Source organism: Colletotrichum chrysophilum, assembly GCF_026319265.1.
Source record: "Colletotrichum chrysophilum strain AFK26 chromosome Unknown scaffold_101, whole genome shotgun sequence".
Taxonomy (NCBI): domain Eukaryota; kingdom Fungi; phylum Ascomycota; class Sordariomycetes; order Glomerellales; family Glomerellaceae; genus Colletotrichum; species Colletotrichum chrysophilum.
Window position 1 is genome coordinate 85,265 of NW_026517388.1, and position 12,597 is coordinate 97,861.

Consider the following 12,597-nt stretch of genomic DNA (forward strand, 5'->3'; position numbering starts at 1 on the left):
TACTGAGTGCTCCCCTTTCACGTCCTTAATGGCATGTATAAATTGAATTCTTCTTGGTAATCTAAATATATCGACAATAAGGTCGGTCTTACTGATTGTTTCTTGCAAATCCTCTTGGATCCAATGCATCTTGCCCCGGTCGAGTCTGGCAAAGACGCATCACCTCCCCACCCGCACCAACAATTACCACAACAGTGTGGCGTCTCTGATCCTTATTTTCCTGACTTTATTGTCTATGCAGATCCAATATACGTGCGTGGTTACTAGAAGTAGCCTAGCTCAGCGGACCGTATGAGCACACCGGCTGGGCAACGATTCAAATAGCAGTGTACGGGGCCACGTGGTCTTGAGAAAGGTCGAGCCATCGTCCCACCCCGATAGCACCTTCTTATTGCTGAGATTTACAGTCGTTTGTTGATTTATGCTGTTTTTATAACTACGTGATGGCTACTGGGAATCAGCCGGTCTTCGAAAGCGTCAATTCAACATGTGATGCGGAACATCTTGCTATATAAGTGAGCGTGAGTCTTTGTGAGAGTTACCCAAACCAAACGTGCCTGATCCCGCGTATAGTTCTATCTTTAATTGAGGTATTTGCACCTTGGACGAGTCTTTCGAGCGGAGTCAATCGTTACTTGCTTTGTGAACTACCTCCGATAGCTGCTGGCCCAACGCGAGGAGGCATCGTCTTCTGATGTTTGGGTGGGAATACTCTCCTGAAGTCGCTGAGCAGTGTCAAAACGAATGAAGCGTATGGCGCCTCTTCAGTTCTACAAATACTTATACATGAAAAGCCAATATACTGATCAATCGTCTCACTTAACGCTTTTTTGGCCTATAACTCAGCGTCGGCGGTCGATGCAATCGTGAAGACTCATGTCATGAACATTTATGATCGGTAACTGGTAACATGGAATTGCTATAGCTTTTGAGTAATCTACCTGCTGAAAACTGATGAAGAGATCCGAGGATCTCGGTTTGGGTCTTTATCGTCCGTTTTCCTATCCTTCTACCGTGGCGAGGTCGGAGACCGCGCTCACAACGGCTATACATGGAAAGAGATGGGTTCGTGTTATTTCTTCCTGGGCCAATGAGCTGCTGAGATCGAGAAGCGATTCCGGTTGATTCAAGTTCCGCGTCCTAGTGCTTGGACACGACGTTCTTTTCGGTCCAGAATGAGTGATGCGGATGCTGTTAAAGTAACCATAAATTTCAGTTCAAGGACGTTTTCGGTCATCCTGTGGGATACATTGAAGGTGAAATATTTATGAACTAGGTGAGTTTACTTGAACGCTGCCCTTGTCTGCCTGAACAACTGACAGTTTTGACGCAATGGAGATGAATGAATATATCATGTGATTGAGAATTCTAGTGAGACAACTTCCTTTTGGCTTTCAGGAATCATATGATGTTCTCCAGTAATGACGAATGCCAACCTGACATTATTCAAAATCACTTGAACCCTTGGGTGCCGCTTTCAACGGCTTGCATGCCCGCACCCTCATCAACCTGCCTTGAGCCAAGAACCACGCTAGCCCTCGTGAGGCATGATGCGTCACCCCCAGACAATCAAAAACCAGCTGAACTTCACAATTCTGCCTGCTCAACAGTCTCTCAGGCGGTAAGGTCTCAGCCCGACGCCCCGCTGGGCTGAGGTTTCCTTGGCGTCTATTCAGCTGAAAGCCTGCCAAGGCTTCATTCATCCCTTCACCGTTGCTAATTGTGCTATATCATAGACTCTTCCTCTTCATACACGAAATCAAGACCATCAATCCCGGTAGTCCTATGCTTTCTGCTTCATAAACGGAATAGATGGATTCCCGCAGCTACCCCTACTTCCCGCCGCCTCCGGGTCAGCCCGCCGCGCTGTCCCCGCCCCCGCTCCCACCGCGCGCCGTTAGCCCGGCGGCTAGCTATCCTCCGCCGCCGCCACCATCGGTCTCGCACGCGCCATACCAACCGTCGCAATACCTTCGAGGGCCCCAAAGCACCGGAGGGTCTCCATCTACGTCGACTTTGAGCCATGGGCACCAGCAGTCTTCTTACCCCAGTTCACCCTCCTTGCCCTCGGCCATTCCTCAAGGATATGATCCAGGGAAGTGGCCTCAACAACCGCAAGACGGGGCGACAAGTCCGTCAGGGCAGTATGAACATGCGTCTCAAGGATTACATGCTCATCCATCTTCTCCTACCGCTGCCTCACAGTCACCTGGTCCGACGACCCACGCATCTCAACCCTTCTACGCCGGGTTGAAGACCGAAAAGCTGCTTGGCTCCTACCAGAATGTCAAGAATAAAGCTCAGCAAAAATTGTCGCAGTATCTAGCGCAACCAGGTCAACAAACCCAGCATCGTGACTATGGATCACCGCAAACGCAGACACACAATATGAGCTTGCCGCCAATCTCATCCATCTCGCCGGCGAGCACGACTTCACTAGTTCAGGATCACAACCCAAAAGGCCAAAATCAACAGGGCGCATATGCGATCTCTACAGCGGCATCTTCCCAGAGTCCTCAGTCGCAGTTCAATGACGGTCCTTCACCAGCGTCTCAGAATCACCACTACCCCCCTCCACCGCCGTTACCAGTCAACACCCGACCGGCGGAGAACCATGAAGTTGTTCCAACTGATGCTCAGTACGTCACCGGTGAGCCTTATCACTACCAACCCTTTGGTCCATCCAATGTGGTGCAGGCGGCGACATCAACCTGTTCATCTGCGCTCAGTCCTGAAGCTGTCACACCAGCCGATCGGCAGCAGACATCCTATCCACCTCCGCCACCCACACCCCAAAAGATACCCCTTGAAGGTGGTAATCCGGATAATGGCCAAAGCAACTTCAACGATGATGTGGCAAGTGTATCTACCAGCGCCGAATCAACAGCCCCTTCGATGCTGATTCATAATTTACCCCTGAGACCTGCACCGGCACCTTCTGGGCAGCGACCAGAATCCAGAGACTCGCCGCCCTCTGTTCAGCAGCGACCGACTACAAACACGGAGCAAGTCCGTTCTCGGCAGGAAAATACCAGCTTTCAGAGCAGCCCTACACGAACAAGCACATCAAAGAGCTCAGACCCTGCCCTCGATGGATGGAGAAGAGCAGTACCAATACCCGTCTTTTCCGAAGACGGCAAGCCCAACGATATCTCGTGGGATTGTCCCGAATCACGACTCGTTGACTACGAGACAGATTGGTATCACCTCTCCGACATCCCAAACTTCACCATCTGTACCTGCTGCTACGACATGTACCTTGCAGCTACTCCGCTTTCAGCCTCATTCCAACGTGTCCGGAGGCCCAGAGGAGCATGTGGCTTAAATACACATCGAGTCACCAAAGTCCTCATTCCTCAATACCTCAAAACACTAGATCCTCAGCCTCTCCGAGATTATATGACGAAGCGTCTCAGCATCCAAGATTGCCACGGTGTGGGCGGCGTAAAGGGAACTGCCGGCGTCAAGTGGTTTAAGCCACTTGATTCGAGACTGAAAGGCTTCCTTTCATGCGAGGCCTGCTTCGAAGACGTAATCCTAGGCACAGCATTCCACCAAAACTGGGCACCATACGACTCAACTCAAGCAGAGGACGATGTTTGGGCGTGCGATATCTGCATTACCTATATCGGCCGGATCTTGATCAACTACTCCTTGACTCATAACTGGGAAGACTGGATCCAATCCACAATCAAGTATCTGAATCTCCCAAAATGCGAGCCAGGAGTGGCCGTCTCCCCATTATCTCGAAAATGGTTTCAGCTATCTGGGGAACGCGTGCCCGATTTCAAAATATGCGGAAAATGCTTCAAGGAGAGCTTGGCATCCACGCCCCTTGATCATGAATTCGAATACATATCTGTAGAACCCATCACCATGGGACTGAACTGGATGCAGGTGGCACTCGGCCATCACATACAAGAACCCGAGCCCTGGCTCTGCAGCGTGACGAACAACTTCCCTCTGGCTATGGCCATATCAATGGCCAAAGGTCTGAAAGAAATTGATGTACTTGTCGGAGCATCAGAGACTGTCCTCACCAACTCTCCGTGTACCGAGAAGGGGGCCTACCGAGATACGTGGTACACTTTGACTGGCGGCAACGTCCCCGAGGGCTTCAAAATCTGCCCGGCTTGCTATGCGGCGTGGGTCGTCCCCCTCAAGCTTGATCGATTCTATGAGACAGCACGAGGTGTAGATCCCACAAAGCCCTTTGTTTGCAGTCTTCACTCTTCAAGCCCGCGATGGACGCAGCAGATTTATCGCTGGTCGGAGGCTATTGAGACGGGTGTCTGGTCAAGATACTCCAACTGGGTCCGCACGTTCGCCGATGTTCCACCCTGCGCAGGAGATGGACAGATTATGAACGCCAAGTGGTACGGCTGGGAGGACTGCACCATATGTGCGGATTGCTGGGTCACTTTCTGCAAGGACGCACATCCCGCCGCCGCCAGCCTGCCGATGGATTACCACAAACAGCTCGTGCCAGACGCCAGGATGTGCTGCATGTACTCCCCGCGAATGCGACAGAAGTGGGTAGAGGCCTGTCAAGCCGGCGATGCAGGTGATCTCATTGCGTTGTCCAGGACGAGAATCCAGGTGTACGTCCAGACGGTGGTGGAAATCCGGAGGCTGAGACAGGTGCACCAGATGCAGCTCTTGCAGTCCCAGAATGCCGGCACCCAGAGCCTCTCTTGGGCTAACATAGAGAGGACCAGGCTCCTTGTTGGGACAGATGGGTATCAACACGGAAATAGCACGCTGGGATGGCATGCGACGAGCGAGGGGGCCACAAGTGCAGCGTACATGCAAGAGATGAATAGTCTTGCGAGCCAGTCTTGGGGCACTCTGGTCCAGATTGAGAATTTGCAGAACCAGTGGAAGATGTTCGAGTGAACTAGGGTGGGAACCAAGCTGAATGAACTCACCGTCGTAGCTGATAGGAATATTGGAAGAAGCTTAACTCTTCGTCCTTGGCTCGGTTATCAATATACCTCTGCACAACCGGTTGTCGCTGGGACAGCAGCCTTTCACACAGAGGTAACTTGGCAAAACAGTATGCGTTAAGTCCATAGCACGACATCGTCATATTACACTTTGTCCCGCAGTAGACGTCTTCAATAAACCATAAGAAAAGCGAGAGAAGGCAGCACCGACTTCATCAGGCAGACAGGGCTTGTGCATGTATAAATAAGTCTACACATATCTAGTCTTCCCTAGCCATGAGACCGGACTGAGAACTGAATGAATGATAATGGACCGTACGAAGATTGTGGTTGTGTCTCCGAGATTTCAATAGCCTTCCTAGTATTTTATAGCCAGTCACAATGGCGCCTCCAGGATCTTTACGAATAATTCTTGACTTTGTGTTCGGAGGGGAAAGGGCCATTGCGAAGTTTTCTTCTTGCTTGTGAACGATCCTCCTTCTTCTGTTATCAACGGTGAAGGCGCAACTCATATTAAGAATCAACCAAATATGCGCCCCCCCCGGATACAGAGACATCCATATATATTCCCATCACTATTGATCTCTCTTCACAAGGCACAAGCAATGAAATCCTTTCGCGTTTGTGTGTATTAGGTACAGAGTCATACCGAGATCGAATAGAAGGTTAACTTCATCTCCGGGTGCTTTCACTTCCCTCTCTGGACAAGCCGACTTTCTCTCGTTCCTTCACTGTTACATTCACTGATACACTGCAGAACTTGAAAAACGGCGATAGAGGACGAATGATTAGCGTTGAATACCACCATGATGATCAGTCGTAGGTAACCCAGAGTGTGATAAATCTCTACGCAAGCAGGACAATGCAGCACGTTCTCAAGTCACGGGACATTTCGCAACAATGCCCGGGCGCAGCATTTGCTGGGGTTGAGATTTCGAATGTACCCCGTCAACCTGTTGAACTTAAATAATACAACCCTCCAGTAGACGCATGTTCTATCTTGGTCTGATAGAGGCGGACGGGCGAGTGATACTGCCCGTGATCTTGACCAATGTCATGCCACATGTCCGCACGCACATGTAACAGTCGTGATTGCCTTTACCAAGCTCTCATAATCTGCTCCTCTCGGAATATCCGCATCGTCATCGATATAAGTATCTGAACTTGCGCAAAAATACGAGAGAAACAATCGGAGCAGATTAAATGAGGGTTGAATTTGGTTGCGGTGTTTCCTACGGTCTCCAGCTCCATTCATCCCTGCGCTCCCTCATTCTTTACGAAGCACCCTCTTAATGGTTCCCCCCTCGTTTCAACTTTTGGTTATGCCTTCGTATTTAGCAGGTTACCAGCCTACGGGTACAAGTTTCCAGCTTCTCTATAAGTGTATTTACGAGGCCCGCGTGGACCGGGCTAGAGACACCTCTATAGACCAACATAGGAGATATTCAAAGAAGAATACGAGTCGCCTTCCAGAGCCCAGATACCTTCTCCCCGTAACACCACAACCACTTATTCCATTCCTTGGATGGGACTCTCTTCCTCCAATAGAGAGGTCACAGAACCATAACTTCAAACTTCGTCTCCCCCTTCAAACTCCTTCAAGTGTGGTCTTTTACTTCAAATGAGAGACCACACCTCAACAACCCTCAAAGCAAGGAGACGTCCACAGCATGAGGCCCAGAGAACGGCACCACTCCTTCGAACGAAGTCTCGATTGTCGTTCTGCTGCCACCAGACTTATCACTCAAAACAAACAAACAAAAGTTTCATATCAAGCTCTGGGACCTACCACACACGCACGGTACAAGCTCAGGTTCAAGACGGGTATAAATACCCAGTCGTGCGAAGAGAAACAACAAAAACAAACCAGAGAATAGTGGGTCAGAAGACGGCGATGATTCCTCTGCTGCCTCACTACTTGGCCCTCTTCATTCTCTACACACACATATATATCAATTTCCCAATGCTCCCCTGACATTCACACCCATACTCATCCTTGCCCAGCTTCACCATCGAATAAGCCAAAGACAAAGGTCGAGGCCGGCAAAATAAAATCAACCCTCAAGCTAGTCTTCGACGATAAGCCGGTCCAATATCATCACCAAGACCCTGAAGCCGGGGCAATCCCGCATATCCATTCCAGAAACAACCTTCAAAATGCATTATCTGTCGTGCCACCACAGAAACCACCACCAAACATTTTGTATATATATACAATCCCCACCATCGCCTCGCTCATCACGCGCGGCATAACAGCGGCTCCATGATGGATATAAACACATCCACCTATCATAGTAAAGTAGATTCAAACCAGCAACAGCGCGGCGAGCAGCGGCAAAGCGAAATGAGAACTCGGATTCCGATGTCGTGCCCGTCGCCGCCTCCCACATCTCCACAAATCTGTGGTCAAATCTCCCTCGAGTATCACAGAGCACCGTTTCCTCGACGGTGCTCTTCACCTCTGCTGTGGAATGGTCTTTGAGTATTCACACGCACGATGACGGTCAACTCTCGCCTTTTCAACGTGGTTGCCCACTGCTCAACCAAAGGTTCTGACCTAGTAGAGCCAAGTCTGCCAGCTTGGTCAAAACCTTGAAATAGACAAAGAACCGCCCACATTCGGCTTGGGTTGAAATGCCACATCTAGCAATCACTGCGTAGTTTATATACCCCTTGCACAACATCCTCATCACAGCCGCTGAACCATTCAGGAAACCAAACATCACACTTGCACCCAGCACACAACCATCGCACCAGAAAATACTAAGAATTAATGTCTATCCATAGTCATTACCCGTATCTATACCGACCCCCTTCTCTCACCTAACCTCCTCCTCCTCCTCATCCCCCTCCAACACAATCTCATGCCCATCCCCCTCCCACACAACCCAGCTCGCCAGCACCCCCAACACCGCCACCCCCGCCAACCCCCACCACACCGCGCCGACCACCCCGCCCGCCAGGCCCTGCCCGTACAGCCACCCGCACAGCACCGGCCCGATCGTCCGCGCCGCGCTGCTCACGCTCTGGCCCAGCCCGTGTATCGTGCCCAGCACGCTCGGGTGCGGCGTGCAGTTGTTGATCAGGATCGTCTGCCCCGGCAGCGCGAACGTGCGCCCCAGCACCTGGAACAGCAGCACGCCCACGATGGCGAACCAGATCGCCGGCCCGCCTTTCGGCCCCGGCGGCGGCGCGGAAGGCGTGGTCGGCACCACCGAGAGGTACGGCACGAGGAAGTACGTCAGCGGGAAGAAGTAGAGGAACAGCCGCCACGCGCGGACGGTGCCGAGGCGCGCGGAGAGGCGCGGGTACACGAAGAGCTGGAGGGTGATGCCGATGACGCCGAGGATGGCCATGGCGAGGCCGACGCTCTGCGGGGGCATGCCCAGCCCGCCGGTGAAGCGGAAGGGGAGGTGCGGCGGGGAGGTCGAGGTGGGCGTGGAGAGGAAGACGAACCAGAGCGCGTTGAAGGTGCCGACGTGGAAGGCGAGGAAGAAGTGCGCGGAGAAGGTCATGACGACGTTGCGGGTGAAGATGCGCCGGAAGGGTAGGCGGTGGGTGTACCGCGGCTTGGGTCTCTTGTTGGGTGCGGGGTGTTCGGGGGACATTTCGACGTCGGTGCTGCTGGCGGAGCTGGACTGCAGCTGGGCGTAGGCCGCGTCGTCGAGTCTTATCGCGCCGCGGCGGCCGTGGCGGAGCCGGGCCCAGACTCTGCGGAGGAGGTTCGCGATGCTCGAGCCGAGGCGGCGTCCCGGGTCCGGGCCCTCTTCGCGGAGGGCGTCGAGCGTCTCGTCAAGGCACAGCCACACGCTCAACGCCGCGCACGAGAGGAACACAGCGCTCAGCAGGTTCGGCGTCGCGTAGGGGTACTTCTTGAAGAACTCGACGTCGCCGAAAAGGCCCGGGTAGCTGCCGGCGGGGTCGGAGAGGATGCCGCCGAGGATGGGCCCGATGATGACGCCGATGTTGAAGGTCATCGGCAGCAGGATGAAGGCGCGGGCCTGGAACTTCTTCTCACGGACGATTTCGCTTATCATGGTCCGGAGGACGCCGACATTGCCGTTGGTGGCGCCGCCGATGCAGCGGAAGAAGAGGGCCTGCGCGAAGCTCTGGGAGAAGCCGAAGCCGACGCACGACAGGCAGGTGCCGAGGAGGCCGATCATGAGGACGGTCTTGCGGCCGAAACGCTTCGAGTCGGCGAGGCGGCCCCAGATCATGGCTGTGATGAACTGGGCTGCGGTGAAGGAGGCGTGGAGGATGCCGGCCTGGGAGGAGATGACCGAGTCCGGGAGCGTCGGGTCGAACCACTTAAGTTGGTAGAACATGTAGGACTGTGGAGTGGGTTAGCAACATTTCGTGTTCATTATCTTGCCAAGACTTGAATCTCATATGAGGCTTGACATGAGAGCTGGGTTAGAATGAGAGGGACGAACCTGTAGTGAAGTCTGCACCAGCGGCTCACTCAACCTCGTAAGCGTAATGACCAACAACTGCTGCTTCTGCGGCAGATCGCGCCACGCGATGGGCTTGGGCTTCTCGGGCGGCTTGAGCAGCTCCTCCTCCTCTCGCGGGTGTGAGAGCGCCGCGCCAGGGGCAGCCTCAACTTCAGGCCCGGACCCATCGAGAGTCCTCAGCATGCGCGCCTCTTCACCTTCATCGTCGGATTCCTCCTCTCGTTCGGAGTCGGCATCGTCGTGATATGGCGGTGTCAACACCGGCTCGTCTTCCGTGCGCGGCGGCATGGCCTGCCGTCGAGGTGGTGGTGGATGCGGACGATGCGTATGCGAGCTGCGGCAGATAGGCACGTCTGACTACTGCTGCAGGAATCTATTCGGGCAATGAACGACGTCGATCTAAGCACTACACGAATGATGTTGAGGCTCTAAGTTGTAATGAGGATGCAAGAAGAAAGATTGACGGGTACAAAAGAGGCAACAAGATGTTCTAATGGGGAGGTCCTTCCCCATCGGCAAAACCCCGATCTGCGACGGGACGGGATGGAGCCGGGGTCGGGTAAGCCCACGACTGGTATCAAACGAAACGGAAAGCGCGTGCCGTCAACCAAGGGAAAGCTTGCAACAAGAGTCAGCACTTCTGATCTCTCCCGCCAGCAAAGAAATCGTCTTAACGCCGGGTTCAATTAACGTTGCAGACTTTTCTCGTCAAGTGCATACCGCCTCGCGACAGGTTGGCAGGCAGGACGCAAAGAAAAGTGGCGACACACCCCCACCAAAGCCGATCACGGCGCCGGCCAAGCGGGCGGTCTCCGTCCTTTTCTCGTCGCCGTTGAAGTCGGGAATTCTGGGGAACTAACGGCCGTTTAGTTTACGGTTGCGGAGCCTCCCGACCATCTCCGGTCGGCGGCATCTGCGGACCCAAAGGTTTCGATCAATACGCATCATGTCAAAACCCTTTTTCTATTTGATTGCATCTTCTGCAGCGAAAGGGCACTGCATGCAGCAAACTGCACGTCAGTCCCATCTCAAACTTGACGAAGACTGCCCCACTTACCGGCCACAGTTCGATGTCGCAATCTGCCGAGTCGGTGCCGATGCCCGCCGTCGTCAATGCTGGCCAGTCCAATGACGCCCGGCTAGAACTTAGCATCTTCCATCACTCACAACCTAGCATCACAGACGATGCGCTGTCAACGTTCGACAACGTTCGTGTTCGTCATTCAAAGGGCTTCCTGGTTCTTTACCAGTCGAAGCCCTGTACCAAAACATTACATGTACAAAACGCTTCAACGCGAGCGCAAAGCAGAACCTCAGAATCCAGACCGGCGATCGCCTTTTATTCAGTTTCGTCCCACCCAAGCTTGTAACGCCGAAATGGGAACATTTGAATGGGAACATTTGACAACCCTCACCACCCGATCGCGTCTGATTTACACCATCTCTCGAGGCTGGTGGGCTGAGCCAAGCTCGTTCGCCCGATAATCGCGGCTGTTGCTTCGCTCCTTAGTCGGCTGCGCCGGGTCCGCGACCATGCTCGTCAGGCCAATGTTCTGGTGTGACGGCGGCTGGTAGGCAGGCGGAGCGCCCGCGTACGAGTAGCCGCCGTGCGTGGGGGTCTGTCGCCACGGCTCCGGGTTGTAGCCGCCCGGTTCTCTTCCGAACTTTGAGACGCCGTTACGACGGCGCCTCCACGTCCGGCCGAAGGTGAAGAAGATGGAGATGGCGATGAGCAGGAGGATCAGACCGGCAAGGAAGTAGTTAAACTTGCGGTTCAGCGCGAAGGAGAAGCCACTACGCTAGGTTAGCTGACTGACAGCGGCGACTAATTGCGCACAGACATACAGGAAGGCATTGAAGGTGCCGAGACCGATTATGATACGGCCCAGCCATACGTGAATCGGCTTCATGGTCGTTGTTTCGCCCGTCTTCTTGAAATGGGAGTGGTGCAGGAAGCCAAGGGCAAATTGACCAAAGCAGAAACCGACAACTATCAAACCAATAATCTGGTGCGCAGAGGTGAAGCCGCGAGACTGGGCTTACGTCAGTAGAATTCTCCATCAGGCGAGAGCCACGACTTACACGGTTGTACCAGAAGCTGGTCAGGACACCCAAAACGAAGCCAATGATGACGAGCAGCAGTGCTACACCCTGGTTCAGGCCATGCCACCTCACCTTGTCGCCCAAACGCAGAAGCACCACGCCGACGGGCATCAGGAAGACCAAGGCGCCGACCATCATCAGTGCATGGAAGATGGACTTCAGATCCCGCTTTCCGTCATAGGCGTCGATTTGCGCCGTTCCCTCGTTGACCGCATCATCCTTGAGAGCGGGAGCGTCTCCCGGACCAATCGTGCGCTTCATGTTGATGGTAAATCGGCCAAACTCTTCATGAAACTTGACCGACGAGTCGATCTTGCTCGAGAAGAAGCCTCCCTGGGGTCCCACGGCATAGATGGCCTTTTGCGTCTCACTTGACACATCGACATAACCACCCGGCCAGTTCCTGCAGTGTGCGGTGCACCGCGCGCTGAAGTACATTGAACCGTTGAAAACGCCGGTGCCAGGGAGGACATCCCAGGTGACGTGGTCGTAGTATGAGGGCTCGTAATTTCCGTAGGCAACGCGCGGGGAGAAGGTGACGTTGTTTCCCGTCTCGTCGCGGTAGATCATCAGGATCAAGCTGCCCGCCATCTGGGTCTGGCCGAGACCGATGGCCGCCCACTGTCTGTCGATCGGGGCGCGGATGGTGATGAAGACATCTTCGCCGCTGTTCTCTGGGACCGTGAAGCCGAAGGCCACGTTGTTTTCGGGGGCGACAAAGGTTGACTGTCCAAGGTCGGTCTTGTCTGAGGTGTCTGCGGCGAAAGAGGGAGTGGCCAGCGCAACTGTAGTGGACGCATGATTAGCTAGGGTTCGCACAGCTGGTGAAGCCGTCCATGGCGACTGTGCCACTTTGGGGATGCGAGCTGTATGACGACCTGCTGGGGATAGGAAGGATTGCATGTCTCTGAGGGTCGCCAATGCGGGATCGCGGGAGTAAGCAGTAGTAGAATGCCACTAACCTGCAGCAAGGGCAGTGCGCCCAAATTTCGAGAACAACATCGTGGCGCGCGTGTGGTGTCGTCGTACGGCTTGTACGCCTCGTCGCCCTCAATCGCAATTCGTCGTCAGAACGTAGTGTTAAGGAAGTGGAC

At 53.9% G+C, this 12,597-nt stretch overlaps 3 protein-coding genes across 3 annotated transcripts; 1 reads left to right on the top strand and 2 right to left on the bottom strand.

Annotated features, from left to right (window-relative positions):
• Positions 1 to 3,876: 3,876 nt before the first annotated feature.
• On the top strand, positions 3,877 to 4,896 carry COL26b_009955 (uncharacterized protein; the record flags this gene model as incomplete). The annotated part of the gene is made up of 1 exon (XM_053182669.1): positions 3,877 to 4,896. The coding sequence occupies one exon, from the start codon at positions 3,877 to 3,879 to the stop codon at positions 4,894 to 4,896; it is 1,020 nt and encodes a 339-aa protein (XP_053033392.1).
• A 2,869-nt stretch (positions 4,897 to 7,765) lies between these two features.
• Positions 7,766 to 9,688, bottom strand: COL26b_009956 (uncharacterized protein; the record flags this gene model as incomplete). The annotated part of the gene is made up of 2 exons (XM_053182670.1): positions 7,766 to 9,277; positions 9,380 to 9,688. The coding sequence occupies 2 exons, from the start codon at positions 9,686 to 9,688 to the stop codon at positions 7,766 to 7,768; spliced, it is 1,821 nt and encodes a 606-aa protein (XP_053033393.1).
• A 1,145-nt stretch (positions 9,689 to 10,833) lies between these two features.
• COL26b_009957 (uncharacterized protein) lies at positions 10,834 to 12,505 on the bottom strand (the record flags this gene model as incomplete). Its single annotated transcript, XM_053182671.1, has 4 exons — positions 10,834 to 11,194; positions 11,246 to 11,433; positions 11,483 to 12,288; positions 12,466 to 12,505. 4 exons carry the CDS (start codon positions 12,503 to 12,505, stop codon positions 10,834 to 10,836), a joined length of 1,395 nt encoding a protein of 464 aa, XP_053033394.1.
• Positions 12,506 to 12,597: the final 92 nt, after the last annotated feature.